At 38.6% G+C, this 23,822-nt stretch overlaps 1 protein-coding gene across 1 annotated transcript in view; it reads right to left on the bottom strand.

Annotated features, from left to right (window-relative positions):
* Positions 1-23,822, bottom strand: part of DTWD2 (DTW domain containing 2) — a 103,702-nt gene that overhangs the window by 66,258 nt on the left and 13,622 nt on the right. The window contains exons 2-3 of the mRNA XM_082784148.1: positions 7,387-7,477; positions 2,192-2,286 (exon numbers count right to left, since the gene is read on the bottom strand). Of these exons, the coding sequence (XP_082640274.1) occupies positions 2,192-2,286; positions 7,387-7,477 (186 nt within the window). The remainder of the gene's footprint in view (positions 1-2,191; positions 2,287-7,386; positions 7,478-23,822) is intronic.

The following is a 23,822-nucleotide window of genomic DNA, read 5'->3' as shown; positions in this document are numbered from 1 at the left end:
AAAAGCAGGTTTAAAAAAAAAAAAAAAAGTTTAGTTTAATATATGATAAATTGCAGTGGTTTGGCTCATATTTTATGGGCCTTTAAGAGTCCCATTAGCAGTGATTTTCACTCTAAGAGCAGGCAGGGACCAGTACAGCCCTCCCCATTCACTGTAAACATTGCAATAGTTCTACCCATGTCTTCAGATGCCTACTACTAGAATATACCACACCAGAGAAAGAGCTTAAGTCATTCCATTACCGTGAGCTATCTAAACACACCTACCCAGTTTATGGCCTGATAGAATGCTTGTAGTCCAAAATAACATTGATATGATCCTCTAGACAGGTTTTCAAGTACCTAGTGCTAGTTAAAATAAGGAATATGGAATAAAACACAGACAAGCTGCATTTATAACTAAGAAAAAAGAATATAAAAAATAGATTTTAAAAAAATGTAGAAATAACATGTTGCAACGTATGAAAAATGCATTCTTCTTATCCCTCCACCTCCCAGAACTGTGTAAATGATGTCAATGACTTTGCCCAGAGAAGCTGTGGATGCCCCATCCCTGGAGTTAAGGCCAGGTTGGACGAGGCTTTGAGCAACCTGGTAGGAGGTTTCCAAACCCTGTGGCAGGGGTTTGGAACTGGATGGTCTCGAAGGTCCCTTCCAACCCAAACAATGCTATGATTCTGTGATAATGACTGAGCATTCCAAAATTCTGCAGTCTCATACCCACGGTACAAAGCAGGCATATCATGGATACTATATTATCTAGCCAAAGTCATATCCCCAAAATTCAAATTAACCTCAGGAAGACTTTAATTTCCTCCACTATCTCCAACATATTTTGTGGCAGAAAATACTCTTCTCATAGAGACAACATAATTCTGAATCTATTTAAACTGGGGTTTGAGATGTTCCACAACTGATTTTGACCTAAAGAGAATCCTTTAGGTTAGATAAATACTTCGATATTCAATCTTGTATGACCTGTAGTCATCACTTTTAAAAAAAAAAAAAAAAAATCTAAGAAGATTTACTACAAATAGACTTCATTGATGGTGTTCCACCCTACAAACATCAGTATAAAAAGTTACTTCATTTTCAGGTTTAATGGGAAGAAAGTACAATTTCCCTGTGGCCTGGAACTTCTTAGATAATTATTACAGTGATTATTATAGAAGACTAATAGAAAAGCGATGTATTTCTAATGTGCTGTAGCTATCATACAGACAATGCAAAGGTGTGGGTGCAGTATTCTGAATCACTTTCTGACATTTGTGTTCAGTGAACTCTACGAAAAGTTTTCTCCAAAGATTAAACTCAATTTTAGAATTAATTTGCTTCATCAGTATTCATGATTTTTGTTTGCTTTTATTGAAAATGTATGTAGTAAAATTTCATTAGCATTTGTTCCAAGAACTGGTTTCTCAGACTAATGAAGATGAAAGACATTACCTAGGAGACCAATATTGTCCAAAGTCTCAAAGTGCTAAAAAAAGAGATCTGAAAGCTGTGTTTTCTTATAATTAATTATCAGAGGAAAAAGAAGAGGATTTGAAGAAAATACATTCTCTAAGAATTTTTCACCTCTGGACTCCCTTTGCAAGTACAATCTCCCACACTTAAATACAAACTTGCATTTCAGTAACATCAAGTGGTTTGTCAAACAAAGTAAATATGGAAAGAATCATAGAGAACAGCAAGACAAACTAAGTACCGGGTCAGAAAAGAATTGTAAAAAGCTATCCTAAGAGTGGAATAGTCTAGAACTTTCGAAGAGCACCACAGCTGCAAAAAGTGACCTGAAAAACTTGATGCCTTGTCATTTACTACCAATGCAAAGACAGAATGGACCATCTTCCTACTTGAAATACTGGTGATATTGTAGCAAATAAAGTGGAAAATTGAAAATAAGGAAAGAAACCAGACCATTATGAGAGAGAAAACATTGTGCTATAGCATCTTGCTAAAAATTGAGAGAGTAGAAGCTACAAACTAAAGGAAGACATATCAAACATTTCAGCTGTCATACCAAATAAATCTTTGCTGGAAATCAGAAGCTTATATCAGAAAGGAATGTGCACACTAGAAATGAAAATTAAGAACTATGAAGAACTGTGCTTGCTATTAATAAAGATACTGAAAGAAATACCTCCACAATTTACAGACACTCAGATATGTGCATAATCAATCCTGCTCACCTGTCTTCACTAAAACGTCGACCAATCAAAATTTTACATTTGTCTGGAGGAAGACAAGCTGCTAGCAAAGGTACTGTCCTTAACACTCGACTTTCCTGAAAAAAAAAAAAAAAAAGAAAAAGTTACTTTTGATAAAAAATCAAGGAGGGCTTCTGTGAATTATTAATGTTTCAATTTACTTTCAAGTTATTTTGACTACAGACACAGAACAATCTTACCAGCTAATAGAAAAGGACCTACACAAAAAATATCCAATTCAGATACATTCAAACCATATTGTTTTGATAACATTAAACTCAACATTGTCCTAACTCATCATCGTTAGCAAAAGTTTCAGCTGGGTTATCGGTATTAAAATTAACAACAATTCACTGAATAGTAATAAGTAGGGCAAAAAATGTTAGCATTAACATAATAGAATGTCTCCATATTGGAAAATAACGGGAGGGCTTGATTTTCACAAGTGGGTGCTAAAAATAGGAGCACTGGGTGTGTCAAAACAATGTGCAATACAAGTATCTCCACCCCATGGTCACTTCACAGTAACCAGCAGAACAGTGCCAATGCTGCCAGAAGTGCTCTACCTTGTGCCACTCAGGCTGTGCAGACCAAGCATCTGCCTACATCTTTGCAGCACATGCGGAGAAGACTACCGTGACTGTAAGGGGGTCAGGGGCTCTGCAGATCTCAAAGAGCATGCAAGAGGGCTGTGTTGGACTAGGGGACACCTGCTTCAGAAAATAGAGGAAGAAGAAAGTATTTGTTTCTGTACTTTACGTAACACAGCTGGGAACATACTAATATCTATCCAGACAGTACTGTAAATTGACTTTGAATATTTAGGATCTCATGAGTAAATGTTAAAGAGTACAGAGAAAATGTCAGTTTTGGTTTCCAGGCAAAATAGAGGGAGTGTGGGTTTATCTCGCATTTGATGAAAAGAAAAAGCCAACACTGAAAACCCTGAGATGAAAGTGGTTTCAGTCTTTTTAATCACATGAGGAACAAAGGATGGACATTAGTTGAATTTAGCAGGAGTCAAGACGCTACAGGTTGAGCTATGATTATGAGAGTCTGAAACCCAATAAAAAATTAGTTCTTACAGTATTCTCAGTTTCAATGTCTTAGGATTCTGCCAATGAAAACCAAAGATCAGTCCCTAAACCACAAGATTAATTAACGTAAAACCTCCGGGGGGGAGGCATCTTTTTACTTATAAGTCATATATCAACAATTCAGTATTTGTGAACAAGTAAGGCCTTGATTAGCTCTCTCAGTTCTCTCCAGGTGGCTGTTACCTTCCTCAAGTATCAATGTGCTGCTGCCTACAGTTCTCATTGCCTACCAGACTGCTGTTAAATTAGTTCTGTGAGTACCTTTATCACTGTTGCCTAAAACCTTTATTAATTTTGCTTCTTCTGTTCCATACCTACTGATTCACTAAAGTATAAATAAAACATCATGGATCTGAAGTAGTCCTGCTACACACACCACCATTATGCACTGCAGCAGCAGAATGATGTATCCTAGGGATAGATGAAGATCAAAGTACCTGGTGAATGAAGAGCTAGCAAAGGGAGGCAGAAATATCCTTCAATCTACCATTCATTCCATCTATCTCTGCAAAGCTAAACAAGTCATCATTGTAGTACAGGATTATTTGTCCTTATTTCATCATAATCAAATAACACTCCAATTCACTAGTCAGAAGACTCTCTTCATAAGAATGTAAAAAATGGCAATAAAGGAACTGGAAGAAAATCAATTATTTGTCTCTGATAACCAAAACAAAAGGAGCTATCATCAGTCAAGGAAAAGTCATTCAACCATTCCAACCAGTGTCATACCATTATTTCAGAATTACCTTTCTATCAAAAAAACACATTTTCTTACTAGCAGAGAAAAAGTTGGAGCTTTCCAATCTAAAAAACAATCTATGTTTACAAAAAGATAAAATATAAAATTCAAAGCTGAAAAGAATTGTTTGTGAACAGAAGCTTAAAAATGGTTAAGCAAAACTACCATTAGAATAGGTTTCATTTGTTTAGAATTTTCTTCTTAAAAATGTCTGCATTTAAATAGTTTATATATAGGTCAGTTAGTTTCCATTTTCTGGTTTGAAAGTGGACAGTTACTCTCAACTTTGTTCTTCTTAGTGTCCCAATAGTGATTTGCAATTCTTTGCTTATTCATTATTAGACTATTGAAGTACAGAAGTAGAAATAGGATTGGAGGAGTTGATTGGCTTTCAGGTTGTTTTTTATTGTTTGTTTCTTTTTCTTTTACTTTTATGGGAATCCATGGTATATTTTGTTAACATAGCATTGTCCTTCTACAGTGAACAGACTGTTCTAACAAATACAAATATTTATTAAAGCTCACAGATATAATTCCTCCCTTTTTTTCCAAGAATTGCTAAGACAAATAGCAAATTATATTTGATTTTTGCTGTTCAATAAAGACTATTCTACAAAACAAATATTAAAATGAGCAAGTAAAAGCTAATTACTAGCATGAGATCAGTACATAAGTTCATTAAATACACACAAGTTTTCTTTATAATGGAAGTTTTCTTAACAATGAAAATTCTTATGCTTCTGCAAAGAAGGAAGGCAGAGAAACAAATCAATCTACACAGATACTCTCTGCTGTGATTTAAGGCTTCTGTCCTGAGTTACACCCAGGTTTGGAAAAGTACAAAATGGCCTAGGCTCTGCTGGAGGTCACTCCAAGGACAATAAAAGACAAAGGTAAGAAAAATGTGCGCACGAGTTTGTACACGTGACTATGCCACTGACCATCAGATCCATAAGTGTAGGCATGAGAGAAGAAAGATAAGAAAATGGTTTTATTTATTTATTTAAATAAATATGTGCAAAGAAGGAAGAGAAGTAGAAATTATGCTATGCAAATAAGTTCTTCACATTTCCACTACTCCTGCTAGTTAGGATAGTGGGTTTGTATCTACTTTGTTTTTAAAGTACTCTCGTTATAAACAATGGTACACTAACACTATTCAGAAAACAAGTATTTACCCCTCGACATGAAATACTATATTCTCTTAAAATTCCTTCAAAAATTAACGGACCTATGCAAAGGTGGAAGTTGGATGACAGGATTCCTAATCTGGGATCTTAGAGAATCCTTACTACTGTGCATGGAGAGGTTCCTCTCTCTTTTGAAGCACCTCACGTGTGTATCTGGCAGAATGCCCTCTGAATTGCAAGGACTGGAGTCACAGTCACAAATAATCACACATAATCAAAGAGCACAGGAAATGCTGCTTCCACCTTCCTCTATTACCATCTTGCCTGAATACAAGTCTAAATAGTCATTTGGTCACAGCTGGTGGTTTACTTTGCTGCACTGCAGACTTCCAAAGCCAATAAATAATGAAGCACGTGGAGAATGAAAGTCAAGTCAGCACTGATGTGCAGTAGGAGAAATACATTGCCTGTCTGGTTAGTTTAATGAGATATACCCCACAGTCCATTTCAAAAGTAACTGTAATGATAAGGCAAACTCAAGGATAAGCTACTGATACTAAATCCGTAAGGCTTATCTGCCTTCAAGACTTTTTGCATTTTGAGTAGACAGCTACAGCAAAGCAAACCTATCCTTTGGCAATCATGCCTCTGCCGTTCTGAGATCAAAAGAATCACCTGTAATAATCTAAAACATTTCCAAAGGTCTTTATATACCACGTTCTTAGCTTCTCAGTCTTTCTTTGTATTCATCTCCAATAAGCCAAGTTCCCTTGTATAGTCAGAGAGTTATTTTTTTCCTCTAAGATAGATTGTCTTCACTTAAAGTGGTCCTCCACTACTAGTTTATCATATGAATTATCATAACTTGGATCACATTGCCTGGATCAGTTGTCACCATTAACATATACCAATAGTTACATATACCATATAACAAAAGTTGCATCCCATTTTAGTGGACAACTGTTGTGATAGCTGATAAATAAAAAGTGTAGACTGCTGTTCAGAAAGACACAGAAATGGTGCATGGAATCTAAAGAGAATGTGCAAACTTTTTCAAATACCTTCCACCATGAACAAGAAATTCAGCACAAATCAAATGCCAGTTCAAAGTTCTCTGGCACATTTTGAAACTTTTTTTCCATCAAGTGACTTAATGTAAAATTAAGAACTTTTGAGAAAAGAAGTAACACAAAACAGTATTTTTACTGTAAGTAGCCAATTAAAAATCACAGCTTTCCTGTTTAGGGACCAAACACATCATGACTTCTGTTTTGTTTCTCTAGACACTTTTCTCTAATTTGGTCATTTATATTCTGCTGAAGTTGCTTCAGGCAAAGACTCTGCCTGCAGATTGAGCTACTGTAAGTAAACAGCTGGATCAGAAGAATACAGGTTCTGAATGACACAGTCTAATTTGTAAACACACTGCCTATCCAGATCCTTGTAACTGCAGTTCAGCTTCTAAAATACTTGTGATCCGCCATCATACTCCATTGTTAACAGACAAGAAAACACCAACATAAATTTCCCTATTAGTTAAACCAAAAATTAAGGGTCCATTCAATATTTGAAGACACAGAACAGGCAAAAACATAGAATGCCCTGTACCGTGTCCAGTATAGGACACACTACACCACCACCTAGCATCTTTGAAAAGCAGAAGTACCTTAAGCAAAAAACAATTCAAACTTCAAAGAAAGTTGCTGCTTTGGTGGTTCTCTCATGCACTCTTCTAAATCACACACACACACACACCTGATGTTTTGAAGCTAACCCACAGTTTTCCATTGGCTAAATACTTAAGGTCACCACTAAGATGCATTGCATAACTCATATTTTTATAACAGAAGACTAACAGCAATGAAAGAGAACAGATATAAATAAAGCATATTCCTTCCTCTTGATTACAAGTGCCCCATTGCCATTGTATCAATACTCACTCTTGGAACAGTTTGTGCCAAGCCAAGGCAAGGTCCAATTCTAGTATGCCTATTCAAATTAGAAAAGATGTCTTGTGTGTAAGAAAACTGCAGAAGTCAGTTGTGATTTCAGAAGACACAATAATTCAGATGAAGTGACATTTCAATTATCTGGTTTAAAAGGCAAAATCATTATATCATGTTAAAAACATGGTTGTTTTCTCTTGTATGCCATTTGCTTCATTAAGATTCTAGATGAACTCTTAAAAATTACAAGAGCCTTACTCACCTCTGCTGGATGCTGAATTATATACAAGCAGGTGGAGACTTTTAGCGGATGTATGGGCAGGAATGGACACAAACACACCTTCTGAGGACGGCTACAAGACAAAAGGGAGCAGGAGAACAGCAAAATTAATCAGCAATTTATGTCAGATGGCATTAATATATTGTACAAATATATACCGTATCCAAGAAGGCACACTAAGAACTCCTCCTTATGACAGTGTACTAAAATACACTGTCATACACTACAATTAGGGTAGGTATACCCTACCCTAATATATTATATTATTATATAATTATATAATAATTATATAATTATAATATAATATAATTATATTATACTATATACTATACTATTATATAATACTATAATTATAATATAATATAATAGTATAATATAATATATATATTATATTAGGGTAGGAAGGCTCTGCTGGAGGATCTGGATAGGCTGCACCGATGGGCTGAGGTCAACTGCATGAAGTTCAACAAGGCCAAGTGCCGGGTCCTGCACCTGGGGCGCAATAACCCCAAGCAGAGCTACAGGCTGGGAGATGAGTGGTTGGAGAGCTGCCAGGCAGAGAAGGACCTGGGAGTGATGGTGGATAGTCAGCTGAATATGAGCCAGCAGTGTGCTCAGGTGGCCAAGAAGGCCAACGGCATCCTGGCTTGCATACGAAAGTACTGTGTTCCGTTTTGGGCCCCTTGCTACAAGAAGGACATTGAGGTGCTCAAGCGAGTCCAGAGAAGGGTGATGAAGCTGGTGAGGGGTCTGGAGAACAAGTCCTGTGAGGAGCTGGAATTGTTCAGCCTAGAGAAAAGGAGGCTCAGGGGCGACCTTATCGCTCTCTACAGGTACCTCAAAGGAGGCTGTAGCAAGGTGGGGGTTGGCCTGTTCTCCCACGTGCCTGGTGACAGGACAAGGGGGAATGGGCTAAAGTTGAGCCAGGGGTGTTTTAGGTTGGATCTTAGGAAGAACTTCTTTACCGAAAGGGTTGTTAGGCATTGGAACGGGCTGCCCAGGGAAGTGGTGGAGTCACCATCCCTGGAAGTCTTTAAAAGATGTTTAGATGTTGAACTTAGCAATATGGTTTAGTGGAGGACTTGTTAGTGTTAGGTCAGAGGTTGGACTCGATGATCTTGAGGTCTCTTCCAACCTAGAAATTCTGGGATTCTGTGATAAACTTCTGTTTGAGATTTCTACTGCTTCTAAAAATACATGTAAAAGAAGGCAAGGTTTTCATTCAGATAGTTTCAAGAAGTGTTCAAACCCCTCCTGTGATTTGGTTAGGACTAAAGCACTATAAAAACCTTTTCATCGTCTTCAAGAGGAGCAACCATACCCCAGTTTTACAAATCTGTTACTGCATTTCATACCAACTTAGTGTTTCAACAATACTAGAATATAATATATAATAATTATAATTGATAGACTATTTCTAATAGAGTATTTTAAAAGTATATACACAGGAAACCCCAAACATACTATATTTATAACCAGTTTCATTTTTTATAATTCCATCTATGCAGAAACATATAGTAGACAAGAAAAAAGAAAACTTATCAGGATAATTAAAGCCTGAAAAAAAAAAAAAAGAAAACAAAAAATATTTGATTTTTTTTGTTGTTGTTGCACTGCAGCTGTTAAAATTACTAGTGGAACCATAAGAACACATAAATTAACCTAAATATTACTTGGCATTAAACTAATATGCTGGGTGGCCAAGAATAAACAGGAGCAAAGAATTAAGCTTAAAGATGGACAAGGAGTAATTGAAGTTGTTATGCACACACACAGATGCACAACAGCTACTAGTGTATATTATTTAGTTACTTAAAAAATGATGGATCTCCTGAACTCTGAAGCAATGGTGAACCAGTATTTACCACCTAAAATCATACAGCGTCTGCTAACAAAGCTCTCCATGATTAATAAAATAAAGTAAGCTTGTATGTTGATCATTCATGAGACATAGTAATCAAACACTGCCGCAGATGTGATTTACTGAAGTTCTCAGGTTAGGCCCTGACCAAGTTTGTGTCCAGCCCCACTGTCAGACACTGTAATGCTTGTTTATGAGAGCACGCACCCAGTCAAGCTCACTAAATGTTTTGGTGATCTAAACCAGCATAACTGTTCCCTAGTCAATCTTAAAACAAAACATTAGTTCTTACCAGCAAATGGCAGCACTATAAAAAGGCAATAACAATGGATAAATTGCTCTTTAACAGCTTGCAGGTTGTGTTAATTTAAGCCCCCTACTTCTAGCCCTAACTACTGCGACACAGAGATTATTTCCCTTCTCCACGGGGTACACAGTTAAAGGTTAGCTAACAACAATCTAAATCCAGTCTGGGGGCAGGGGAAGGAATTGGTACTGTTCAAAACAAGAACTGGAACAAGTATTTTAAAACATTTAGACTAAAAATCTCATGGCCAAAAAATTGACAAAATGGAAATTATTCTCATGCACTCCAGAAATAATGCTTCAGTGCCTTTTTACTTTCTTCAACGCCTTTTAGTGCTGACATTTTTCTGTTGCTACTCCTCCATAAATACAGTATATTCTGTTCCATTATTTACAGGCCTTGAGCCTAAAATTAAGCATTCATTAACTTCGATATTCAGGGGGGTGTAACGGGGCCCTTCACTGTGAACCTACCAAAACCAGCCTCACTTCCAGGTCTGATGAATCTCTTATCAGTTCTCCAAAGCTGTAACACTTTTTTTTTTTTTTTTTTTTTGCAGTGCCGTAACACGGTCTTTTTTTTTTTCCATTTTTTTTCTCTTCACATGTAACTGATTTAAACAAAAATTTCTGAAAACAGTTTCCTCACAACCTGGAACCATCAAATACTCCCACTGGCTGTTTCTTGCCTGAGCCCAAAGTGTTAAATAGAAGCTCATCCTATTTTTGATCAACAAATTTACTGGGAACTCAAGTTTTGCACTCTGATTCCTTAGTTTCTCCCCATTATTACATGTCTGGTTTCATTAACAAGAGAAATTGTTAAAGTTCTCCCCATGATTGCATTTTCTACTAAGGAGAGATTAAGGCATGAAAATCTACTACATAAAGCTATTCCAAAACAGTCAACTGGTGACTTCGATTCAAAGAGCTGCATTGTTCACTAGCTTTTATAAGCAGACGGAAACAGTTTCTGATGATTTCTGACCTCAGGGTGTTTACTATAACAAAGTTGGCCAGATACAATTTACTTATTTTTAAGTCTCACTTTTGTATATGTTTTTTGTATTTTCCACACTGGCTTATATTTTTCATAGGTAGCTTTTTAGGCTTTGTTAATGTTACATAAAAAGTAAAGGAAATTACCCAAAAAGCAAGTATTTTTAAATTGTCACAGAATCAATTCTACCTATAATTTGATTTGTAGAGAGCAGAGCACACATTATTACAAATAGAATACTTTCCAATATAATTTAATTACTTACATATGTATATACATTACTTAACTTTAATAACCCAATTAGGTACCTAATTATGTTGAATAGGTACTTTTACAACCCCATCCTGGGGGCACAAGGACTTATTTTTGTACTTTCACTTTGATACCTAATGGTTATTGTGCTGAGACAAAAAAAACTTTATCCCTACATGAAACCTACATTATGTGACTAGAGCAGTCAGATAGGAAACACTTCCAAACAAGACACGTCCTGTTCCACAGCCACAAAGGCTGCTTTTGCTCTGAGAAAAGTCACCTAGAAAGAAAAGGCTTTTTGTATTTTCTTTTGTTTAAAGTTTTTGGTACAGACTTGCCCTACATATGTTGCTGTAAAAGAAGAGTAGGGGCAGCACCAGGGAACTTATTTAATGACCCTAAGTTTTCATCCATTTCTGGAAATGAAAGCAATCTACACCAGACTCCAGGCAAGAACAGCAGTATTCAAAATATTATGGAAAAGCCTGGGGGTTGGGAGTAGGATTTGAAGGGGGACGATTTTTATAGTATTATTCACCTGTATGCAATTTCACTATTGCTCAAAGCTACTCAACAGGTTTCTACCCATTTTTCAATACAGCATTTCTAGTTCAAAAACTCATGACAAAGCAACCAGTCACATTGGTGGGACTGAAAAATAACGCTGTCTTGCAGAAGTGCTTCATATATAGCCACATACTGAACGGACAGCCATGCACAGAACTCATAGCTTTCCTTTCATTCTTCACAACTAAACTGTAATGTTCATATTCAGAATAACATTTAGTTGTTTTTTGTTTTGTTTGTTTTTTTTCCAGCAGAACTGATTCAAGACAGTGGACTGTGCATTGCTGCAGTGTCAGGTTTAGTGTGATTACTAGTTTGTGGGAAAAGATAGTCTAAAAGTGAATAGGTGGCAGCCTGGAAAATAGCAAACTAATTCTGAAACTCTTTCCAAGAGTCCCTTTACAGTTTTCATACAAAATACAAATGTCCGTACTCGCATCAGGTCCATTACCTTCCTACAACATGTCCGCTGTATTTCTGAACACAGACACCATTCCAGGAAGGCAATTAAGTGCACTCTTACATCTACATTCAGAAAACTAAAGGTAAAGCAAGGATTTAGCCCACCATAAGCAAAGAAAAATTATGTTACATGTTTATGCTCAGCACTAGTAGGTTTTCTAAGGAAACATATAAAGAGGTTAAGTGTGCCAAACACATGTTACAGGAACAATGCTTGCAATATTAGAATGAAAAGGAAGCTGATGTTTTTGAACTAGAACTACTAACAATTGTGGCAGCATTTTCATCTTACAACGCATATTGCCAAGGTCAGGCCCCAGACTCTATTTTCAAAGAAACATGCCTGGCCAAACAGAAATAGCTGCTTCAAGCTAATTAGATTTCTCTACTGTTTAGGTCAAAACACCAAGGGTTCCAAGGTCAAGATCCACCTGAAAAGTCTGGAGGGAAGCCACACAGTTACCATATGTTTGTTCTGTACTAATGTTTTAATACATGTTTTATACTAACACAAGTCCATTACACATATACATTGAAAAAATATTCAAGAGTTTTACTATGTTATGTTGTAAGTTTAGCGTCATAAGCCCATAAATTGTATAAAATTTGAGAACAAACAATATTTTTGCTAGTTTTATGCTACAGGACAGACATACTAAAAATGGTTTTAAGACTATATTTTGCATCCTCCACCTTAACCACAACAGTTACAGAAGGATTTTAAAAGAGTAAGTGGATTAAGTTAAACATAGATAAAAACAAAATGATGCACTTAGAAGAAAACAATAGAAAACCCAGGGTCTGAGGTGCCCATTAAAATAGCATGACATTCAGGAGTAATAAACAGTTACAATATAAGAAATAGTTATGTAAATATAAGAAACAGTTCTGTAAAAATGGCAGCCTATTAGTTCTCAGAAATGCCTATCAGATTTTAAGTGTTACTAGGAAAGACTGAAAGAATTAAACGGATGCATTGGTTTAATGTGGCAAGGTTTTGGTAGCAGGGGGCTGCAAGGCTGCACAGTCCTTTGCGAGTGGAGCCCAGCTGCCCCATGTCAGATCAGAGCCAGCTCCAGCTGCTCCAAAAGGGACCTGCTGCTTGCTGGAGTCCAGCCAATGAGTGACATTGCTTGGGCCTCTGGGAGAGCAAAGTTAAGGAAGGGAAAGAACTGCTGGGCAACAGCAGCTGGGAGAGAGGGCTGAGAGCCAGCCCTGCAGCCCCCAGGCGAGTGCAGCAGGAGGGCAGGAGGTGCTGCAGGCAGGCAGCAGCAGTTCCCCTGCGGGCTGTGCAGGGAGAGGCCCCTGGTGGAGCAGGCTGTCCCCCTGCAGCCCATGGGTCCCACATGGAGCAGATCTCCACGCTGCAGCCCCCCCATGGGTGGAGGAGCCCCCGGTGGAGCAGGTGGATGTGGCCTGGAGGAGGCTGCGGCCCATGGAGAGCCCCCGCAGGAGCAGGCCCCGGGCCGGAGCTGCAGCCCGTGGAGAGGAGCCCACGCAGGAGCAGGGGGTCTGGGGGGAGCTGCCGCCCACCCGTGGGGGACCCGTGCTGGAGCAGTTTGCTCCTGGAGCATGGATGGATGGATGGACCCCGTGGGACGGAGCCATGTGGGAGCAGTGCCTGAAGAGCTGCTGCCTGCAGGAAGCCCACACAGGCTCAGTTGGGGAAGGACGGCATCCCTGGGAGGGACCCCATGGGGGGGCAGGGGCAGAGTGACCGAGAAGGAGTGGTGGAGGCAAAGTTTTATAGACTGCCTGCAACCCCATTGTCCATTCCCCAGCGCTACTCAGGGTTGGGGGTAGAAGACAGAAGAGGGCAGATGGGGGAGGGAAGGTGTTCTTAGTTTTAGTTTTCTCTGCCTAATCTGTTAGTAATAGGCAATAAATTTTGTAAATCTCCCTGCTCTGAATCTGTTTTGCCCATGATAATAATTGGAGAGTGATCTCCCTATCTCAAACCTTGAGCTCTCTTCCATAGTATTTTCTCTCCATTTGAGGAGGCAGAGTGAAAGAATGGTTGTGATGATGTTTAGCTGCACAGCAAGGTGAAACATTATTACGCCGCTACATGAACCTCTGGTTTAGCCCCATCTTGTACTCTGAGCATTAAAGAAGTCTGAAGAAGCCAGGTTAAAAACAAACATGGGGAGGTTATTCCTTGTGCCAAGAGCCTCCAATCTCCATGTTGACTGATGCTGCAGATACAGGAACTTTACATAGGTTGAGGGGAAACTGGAAGCATTCCTGTAATGAAAATCCATGAAATATGCAAACATCAGTAATGAATGTACATAGCTGCATCCAACTCAAAGTCCCCTGAGCTAAAGGCAGTTTAAGAAAGGAGAAAAGTGGCAACATATGCTTACCCTGTTCTTCCTTAGCTGTGAGGTACATACTCAAGACTGTATCTGCTCATGGTTGGAGGCATCATTCTAGGCATAATGGACCTCTGACAAACTCAATTTCTGACCGTTCTTCTATTCTTAATCCTTCTGCACAATTTAAAGCAAAATATGCAATGCCAACTGCAGTGGCTTGGGATTACGTACCTGCAACTTTTTACTTTTTGCGTTTTATCTCTAAAACGTATTTGTTCACAGTTCTGCATTTCCCTGGGCAAAATGTAACAACTCCATCTGGATAGCCTTCTGTAAGAGACAGGACCTAATGTTATCTTAAAGAGAAGTTGCAGGGTACATTGTATTTCTGCTTTCACTCTCCATATATACAGTGTGTGATCTGATGCAATTGCCAATATTAATGGAGGATAAAAAGCCACCCTGATTAAATGAGAACCTCTCTCGCACGCGCACTGAGTGGAGGTGAAATAATTGATTACTTTGTCCTCTACATAGCCGAGACCCATCACCCACGTGTGAAATCCAGGGCAAGTGCAGCCTGCAGGAGCATCTGGTATTCCCAGAATCTTTGCTGATAAAAAGCATGGATCCTGCACAAGCAGCCAAACTGCCATGGTCACCAGCTGAACTGTACGTTAAAGACAGCTAGCGTGAAGTTTAGATCAAAGTCTTCATTGTATACCTGAGATTTCAGAAAACTTGCCCATCCCCTGATCCTAATAGATATGAATCTTATTTAAACTAGAAACTCCATAGCTGGTGTTCCACATATACGAGCTCTATTGATCTGCTCTGTTAATTGAAGCTCACATATGCTTTTAAACTATGGTACAAGAGGGAAACTGTGAACTTTAATGCTGAAAAAGATAAATGAAGGAGTTCTCTGTATTCCTTTGCTTTATAATTGAACAGGATGTGCCAATACATCTAATGCCACTGTTTCAGTTACTATTAGCTGCCCTTATTTTCTCAGTAGAAGTAGTCTGTAGCAGGTAATGTGGCATGACTTCAAGCCACTACAAGATGTCTCTGTAATACTAACGTGTAAATATTTCTTAAGTGTTGGCGATACTAGTAGTCCTTCAGTCTCATGCTTAGTTACTCTGGAGCACAAAAATAATCAAAGATAATCTCTACCATACCTTAGATTAAATTATGAAATTCATGTCCATCATGTTTTGTTATTTTGACTACCCTGCTTCCATTATTCCACTTTTAAATTGCCTATTACTATCTGTGGAATAATTGCTGGAGGTGACTTATTGAGGCTAAACGTTCGTCCACATCTTAAGAGAAGGTTCAACACTGAGGAAACTTCCAGAGCGAGATGTGGCAGATATGCAAGGAATCTGTTCCACGATAGTCCCTTTGGCAATATCGCCTGCAACCTTAGGTATTGGTGACATGAGGGGAGCTTGGGGAGCTTGGTTTGCTGACTGTAAGAGATAGAGCATGGAGGGTGGAGCGGAGTGAGGACACCACAGCCAAGCTCTGTGCTATCACTGCAGGGATGGGTAACTGGATGGTACTACGGAACTGTTTTACTAGACTGAAAGTGTATTGCACTATTTGCACATCTGTGATTGTGATTAATGTGACCAGACATACAGCACCAAATTGGGCAAAACTCAGAATATAAGTCCAGCCACCCCCCAGTCCCTCTGAAGCTGGAACACAAAAGGGGGTTTAGGTCCTACCAATCTTCCTTACCCTTTAATGCAACTCCATCCTCGTGACTGTTCAAACTAGCCTACTGAAGACTGACTCCCACAGACAAAAATCAAGAAGTAAAAATGTATCAGAAGTAAAATGTGATCAAAGCTTACAGGTTTTTTAGCTTCATCTTTCTAACTCCATGCCCACCAAGCTCTTCACTTGCTCTTCAGAATGAGTCTTAGAAAGCCATCTTTCTGAGAAGTGCTAGAGCTCTCATGGAAACACTGCTCCCATCAGCACCGTTTAGGTTTCTCTGTGCTTATTTTGCACATTCTTTACCCAAGAAAAACTTCCAAGCCTTAGTTTAACAGTGTTTCCTGAGAAAAGTCATGCTTCGGAGATTTTTCTGTCTTCACTACGTTCCTCCAACCGCTGTCAAAAGACTCACAACTCGCAGACATACAAACAATTATAATTCTTAAAAACATTATAAAAGTCAACAGCCACATAAAGAAAAAACACAGAATCAGAAACAGTGGTAGAGAAAGTATTGGCATCAATCAACAAAGCACTTCCTGTTCTACTTGGTGAATTCATATAACACCAGCTTCCTGAAGGAAAAAAGAAAAAAAAAAAAAAAAAAAGCAAACTGCTGAGTTTTTGTTTCCCATGAAAAGTTAAAGGAAATAAAACAGGTGTATGGTTTTTAGTTGTTGGGTCTTTTGCTTGTTTGTTTTGCTTTAAAAGGTGTATTGATTTATTCAGTTAATTTAATAGAACATATCCCAGTTTCCTGAAAAAAATTATTCACTTATATGGACAAGCATCTACTGCAAATCACAGCAAAAATTATTTATATTTTTAATTTTGAATATATAACTTAAAGGGCTATTAATTTATTATATCAAATATATTTAACTTTATTATTATTATAAATGTATTGTTATCAATATATTAATGTCTGTATTAATAAAATACAGCTTTCAAAGCTGATTATCATATTTGCTGATTAACCAATTTGCATTACTGGAAAAGACATGCAAATACTACTTCTCCACCTCAGCTTCTCAACCTCTTCATAAGTTCTGGAAATATTTAAAGAGTACAAGACTAATTATTCTGCTAACCTGCTGTACAAAAATGCATATAGAAAAGGTATTCTACCCAAAGAAAAGATCATGCACAACAGGAAAAAAACATGTATTTCTATATTACCAGCCAACGTACAGCAACTGCATTACAAACAATCTGAGCCAGTAATAAATTAACTCATCCAATCAGAAATTTGGAATACTTGTTCTTATAACAAGTTCTTATAACACAAAAAAGCTCTATCGCTACAGCAGGAGGGAGCTGATAAGTCATTTGATGTCTTTACATTTTGTGAGAGATCATTTTCAGATATATAGGACATATGACCTCTGCTAATGAGGTAGAGGTGTTCTGTGTTACAATGGCTGCATGAAAATGCCTATTAATGGCAGCTTCCATTGTTCCAGAGTACCTGGCAGAAACAGAGAGGTGTCCTCCTAGAAGTGATGCATGATCAGACTGGATCTATCTGGACCTCCGATATTTCTATTGTGTGTTTGAAAACTGTTCCATCTAGTTCCAGGAAATGACGCTACAGCACTACATTTTAGATTCATTAAAACATACCAGAATAAGCTTAGCTTGCTGTATCAGAAGAGATTCCCACATGACATCCTTGTGTCCAAACTGGAGAGACATGGACTTGATGGATGGACCACTCAGAGGATAAGAATTGTCTAGACAGTTGCACTCAAAGAGTTGTGTTTAATAGCTCAACCTCATGAGGTTCAACAAGGCCAAGTGCAAGGTCCTGCACCTGGGCCAGGACAATCCCAGGTACAAATACAGGCTAGGGGGAGAATGGATTGAGAGCAGCCCTGAGGAGAAAGGCTTCAGGGTGTTGTTTGATGAGAAGCTCAACATGAGTCAACAACATGTGCTTGCAGCCCAGAAAGCCAACCGCGTCTTGGGCTACATCAAAGAGGCATGACCAGCAGGTTGAGGGAAGTGATTCTCCACTCTGCTCTAATGAGACCCCACACGGAGCACTGCATTCAGCTCTGAGACCCCAACATAACAGGACCTGACACAGAGGAGGGCCACAAAGACGATCAGAGGGCTGGAGCACCTCTCCTATGAAGACACGCTGAAAGAGTTGGGGTTGTCCAGCCTGGAGAAGAGAATGCTCTGTCAAGACATTATAGCAGCCTTCCAGTATCTAAAAGGGGCCTGCGGAAAAGCTTGGGAGGGATTTTTTTACAAGGAGTTGTGGTGACAGGACAATGTGTAATGGCTTTAAACTGAAAGAGGGTAGGTTTAGATTAGATATGAGGAAGAAGTTCTTCACTCTGAGGGTGGTGAGGCACTAGACCAGGTTGCTGAAAGAAGCTGTGGATGCCCCACCCTTGGAAGTGCTCAAGGCCAGGCTGGATGGGACTTTGAATAACCTGGTCTGGTGGGGTTGGAACTGGGTATTTTTAAAGATCCCTTCCAGCCCAAACCATTCTATGTTTCAGGATAGTACCATGAATCGTAAGGGGTAATTCCAATACAACTTAAGCATGTGAGCAACCTATTAAATATGCACTGCCATTGTATTTGATAAATTAGTTTCCAGATGAGTTTTCTGATACTTCTTACAAGTCGACACAATATAGTATCTGTTCTTGCCACAAAACACTAAAAATACACCAAGCTTTGACAAGGAATGAAGAGGCATGATACACTACAGAGGCACCTAAAAAGCAATACAATAATTTACACAAAAATTGCCTTTACGCCAACCTTCAGTACCATTCAGTACTCCATCACTGAAACTACTGCAGGCAGGGGATTTCTCTCCCAGAGGAAGAAATGGGATATGGTCAGAGATAATTTAAAGACAAGAAAAGAGGTACAGCAACAGAGACAACACACATGCTACTTGTGAGCAGCAAAAAGATCACAGCACTATTTCCAAGCATTGGGTTTCCCCTGGAACCAGTTGTCAGCAGTTCTCCTATTCCTAAGCACTGTGGTGAGAAGACACATCCACCTTCCTTCTCTGTTTTTCAGTCTCAACAACATGGGCTACAAATCTCCCTACAAAAACACAGAATGTGTTTTCCATTATATTCAACTGAAGTTTCTCAATCAATTTGAAAACTGTTCGCATCTTACAAATTTGAAATGCTCCTTGACTTTTGCCCAGGGCAGAGGACTTCAGAAAACCTAAACAAAGAATAAAGCAGTTGAGAGAAGCATGAAACAATACCAACACATACTAAGTTCAAAAGGAAACACCTACTTGCATCTGTTTCATGAATAGTTCCATTATACATCTTATCACACAATCATGGAAACAAATGATTCACGACAGGAAAAAAGGTATCCATCATGAAGAGCTATTTAAGCATGAAGATACGCTTTTTGGCTCAGAAAATCCCAGAACCACTATTCCTATCAGCCCGGAAACATCACTCTACAGTTGCCCTGTATTTATCCTCATCCCCAGGCACCTGTTTTTCTCCACCGTTCAACTCTCCACCACATGAAGCTTGGGTCTGACCCATTCATTGTCAGTATGATTTGCTGGCACAGATACATATTTAAAAGAAAATAGTTGTAAGGCCACGCACAAGCAGCTCTCAGGTCTTTCAGTCTTCATCAGCATGACTATGTATTGTACTGTTACTGAATAACAACATTAACAAGCTGTTGAGCCACAGATAGCAAAAAAAAAAAAAAAAAAAAAAAAAAAAGTGAGGCAATAGACCACGTCCAGCTCCTACACACCAGCAAAGAAAATAACATTCAGTAAAGTAAGTGTTCAGGACAGGAGCACAGACTATACTTTTACACAGGAGCACAGTCCTATTTTACTATTTACTTTCAGAGCAACCCAATACATTTTAGGAGCTATGTCCTTAGCTCCCACTGAAGAAGAAGCAACAAAATATATCTAAGAAAAGCAAAATCATCCAAACTATCTTCAAAGCATGTTTTAGAGAAGCTGTTCTGTTAGTGCTGAATTTGATCTTGATGTTTTCTGCTATTGGCACCCAACCATTGGAAAAGGGATTTATATCACCAATTCATTTCCTTTTTAGCACCAAACACCCATCAGTGTGTAATGATTTCCAGTCAAAGCTCAGCTAGGCTGGATTTGAACAACTAAAGCAAAACATTTGAAAAGCATTACTTACAAAGATTACAAGGTGTCATTCTTCCTAGATTTAAGACCAGAATTGGACAAGTAAAGGCAACTCTCTGGAGATGAGGGATATAAGCAGTCACTTATGTCATGACAAGCTCGGAGTTCTGCTTAAGGACAACATTCTGGTCTTTTGGAAAACAACACCAGCTACTGTGTTTCTTGAAACAATAGGCAAATAAGTAAATGTATCTGTGTGTGTGTGAGTATTTTTCTCCAGGAAAAAAAAAAAAAAAAAAAAAAAAAAGGATTTGTATAAATATGTGAAATTAGTAAAGAAATAACCTTTCAGGTATTTGGTAGTTTATGCATCATTCCAGGCTTCCCTTCTGTTTAGCATTATCATAGTTTTCATATTAGTCTTGAACACTAAGTAAACTGTGAAACAGACTTTATTTATTTTTAAAATTGAAAAGACACTTGATCCTACAGAATTGACTCTTAAGGGTGAAGTGGGTTTTATGAATAAATTTATAACACAGTGACAAGCAATTACATTAGAAGCATTTTAAATTAATTTGGACCCTCACTCCAGGCTTTGGCATTATAATAGAATGGGTTATCCAACAAATTTATTAAATTCATTAGTACAGCATTTGTATGAATGCTAAACATCAAGTGATCTTTCACATATTCTCATGCTAAAGCTATATAGACAACAATAAATATATTTCATATAATAGAAACATGGACAAGGTCCACACCACCTGTATGAAAGACTTTAAGCTCTGCAGTCTGCTAACATGACCATTTTCCAAGGCAAATAGCTTTTTTGCCTGACCAACTGTATCATAAATACAGGACAAACAACTAAGTTCAAGGTTTTTTAGCCTATGATTTTCATGACAGCTTTATAAGGCTAAACTGAACATATTAAAAACAACAAATATCTTCCAGTGCTATAACAGAAAAAAGATACTAAGAAGCAAAGAACAAAACACCCACCATGGATATTTCCTTAACCTATTATATGGAAGCAGACCTTGGCAGGCAGCTTTCCTTACAAATAACTGAGATTAACAAATCAATAGAACACCCTTGCAACTATTTCAACTGTATATATTAAAGTTGGCTGTGGTTTCCACAATAACTAATAGGAGTAAATAAAAAAATAGCATTTAGCTTATGCAGCACTGGACTCATTACAGAGAGGCCAGAAAAGCCAAAACCTAATGAGCCTGAAATCGCTGACATTTTCATGCATCTTGGCTCTACAGTCTGGCAAAATAGCTGGCATCCTGACAAGCTTGATGCCAGACAGTTAGCAGAGCCTTAAATTTATTGAATGAGGTGAGGCACTAAGGGCATTTAAACAGAGCAGTTGAGACATTAAGATTAGGAAGTTAAACTGAAGGTTTACACTGCCAGCCATATAATTCCAAATTTGCCTCCTAAGTTTAGAGGCTGCCACTGACGAGCAAAATTCCGTAACCAAAAAAAGCCCAGAATTTCCCTGGAAACAGAGGATCTCACTAAGCCAAGGGGGAAAAAAAATCTGACAGTATAAAATCAGGATCTTACTTCACCCATTTGTACATATGCAGAGAACAAACTAGTTAACAGCATAAAGTAAAAACAGAAGTATATTTTAAAGAGCATATCGAGTTCCTAAATTAATGCTTCCTAAGTTAAATGAGGTTTGTGGATATCATTAGCCAAGGATTTTTTTTTTGCGAGACTACAGAAGTACGTGTTTGAATGTTTGTTTCCAGCTGAAGAGTTTTCTTTCCACAAATGCTTGTTACTATTTCAGCCTTTGAAACAATAATTAAAAAATGAGAAATTGTGCTATTGGCCTGAAGTGATAAAGCTGGGTCCAGCCATGGCTTATTTAAATTAACGTGTAGCTTATTTAAAAGTTGGTTAAGAAATGCCTACATCTGAAAATGCTAAATGCTGCAGCAAACTATTTCCAATGTAAGAACGCAAAATGTTTATAAAAATGCTCTCAGAGTTTCTTGAAGTTTCCATCTCAAACCTTCTTTAATTTATGTCTGTTGACAGATAAAGAATCTGATCTACTCCTCTTCTACTCCATGTGCACACATGGAAAAGAAGAAAAGTCATGAGCAGCCATTTCACTGGAAGTGGTGTTGCTGCCTTTTCTGCTTACCTGCAACAACATGATATACTGGGCAGGTCTGCCTTAACCTGGCTGGAAATATCTCCATTATCTTACTTTCTTCACTAGTACTGAAAATAAAAAGCTGAAAGTGATCTTAAAGACGTGGGCTGGAGCAGGTCAAGAAGCCATTAAGCTATAAAACAGCACAGAGAAACTAAATTGTTCGTAACACTGAAAGCACCTGCTGTGTGGCTTCTCCACCAAATGCTACCAAGCCCAAACCTGACTCAGGTGGACCTGCCACCCAATACCAGGCACCCATGGATCCTGACGCCCACCGATGCACCTGCAACACCCGCTGCCACTCCACTTTCAGCAGGCTTCGAAACAAAGAATTTCATCCAATAATAAATGCTGTTTAACACCAAGGAATGGCATGTTAGTGAGCATTAATACATTCGCAAGCAAGCTTATTTTTAGATGTATTTCAGTTCCTGTTTTAAGTTAGCAACAAATAATAGCTATGTAAATTTAAATTGCAGCTGACACAATTACTCTTAAATTTTGTTATGTTTTTATATAGATTTGGAAGACAATCCAGTCCAGTGCATTGCTAACACCTGCAGCTCCACACACAGGAACTTACAAACTGATGTATTAGAAAAACCTTAGTGCAGACCAAGGGAGGTCTGCGTCTGCCTCCCCCTCCGCCTGCAGAGCAGAAGGGAAAAGTTCCTCCCTAGTGAGGGAAGCCACCAGACACAGCACACACAGCTGACTCTGCTGGCACCAAGCTGTCGTGCTAATCCAGAAGGGGACCAAAAATGTATTACACGTGGCTCTTGAGCAGCTGTACAGCAGATGAACCCCTCTGACCAGCCAGGATGAGCGGGCCGGGTCACTCTTCAGCCTCAGGCCTTGCCAGCCCCCCATGTACCTGCCCAAAGCGCCTCACCGCAACACGAGGCCTTCACACTTTGGAGCCGACCAGCCCTTCTCCCTCTCTCCCTCCCAGTTTGGCATCTTGGAGCAAGGGAGCACAGGCTCTCCTGCACCCTGTGTGGAAGAGGGCAGCTGGAGAAAGGGAAGGATGACGACACTGCCCTAATAAGCCCGTGACAGGAAATTTCGGCTGCCTCCAGTGGTCCAAAATGCACCTGAAGCTGCGTAAAGCTGGTCTAAAAGCAGAAGTGAAAATTATAACCAGCTTGGATTTATTTTTTTTTTATTTAAAAAGGATAATTGCAGCTTGCCAGTAAGGAAAACCTTGTAAGAATCTACACAAGAATAAATACTTCTAGTACTAAGTTTCCAAAACTTTTATGTAGATTTTTCAGTTTTGTTTTGAAGTTAGTTTTTCTAGGTTACATTCACAACATTCTCTTGTACCAAAAAAAAAATGCAGACCACATAATTAATACAACTGACTTTTCTAAGTAACTTTATCTCCACATAAGTAATAGCTCTTAACATTTGAAATTTAGGCCTACCTATGCAACATTACCTTACTTAATACATTACTTTAAGGACAGAGTCTATTGCCATGTATACTGTCTGCTAATAGCAAACCATGTCCAAATCTTAGCTTGAAACACAGCAGATGAGAAGGTGAAGTTAAATTAGAAGCTCAGTCTTGAACCAAGTGAACTCAGAAGTGAATT

Source organism: Aythya marila (genome assembly GCF_965140915.1).
Source record: "Aythya marila genome assembly, chromosome: Z".
NCBI classification, from domain to species: Eukaryota; Metazoa; Chordata; class Aves; order Anseriformes; family Anatidae; genus Aythya; species Aythya marila.
The sequence above is the reverse complement of the archived record's forward strand: the minus strand, read 5'-3'. Positions and strand labels throughout refer to the sequence as shown.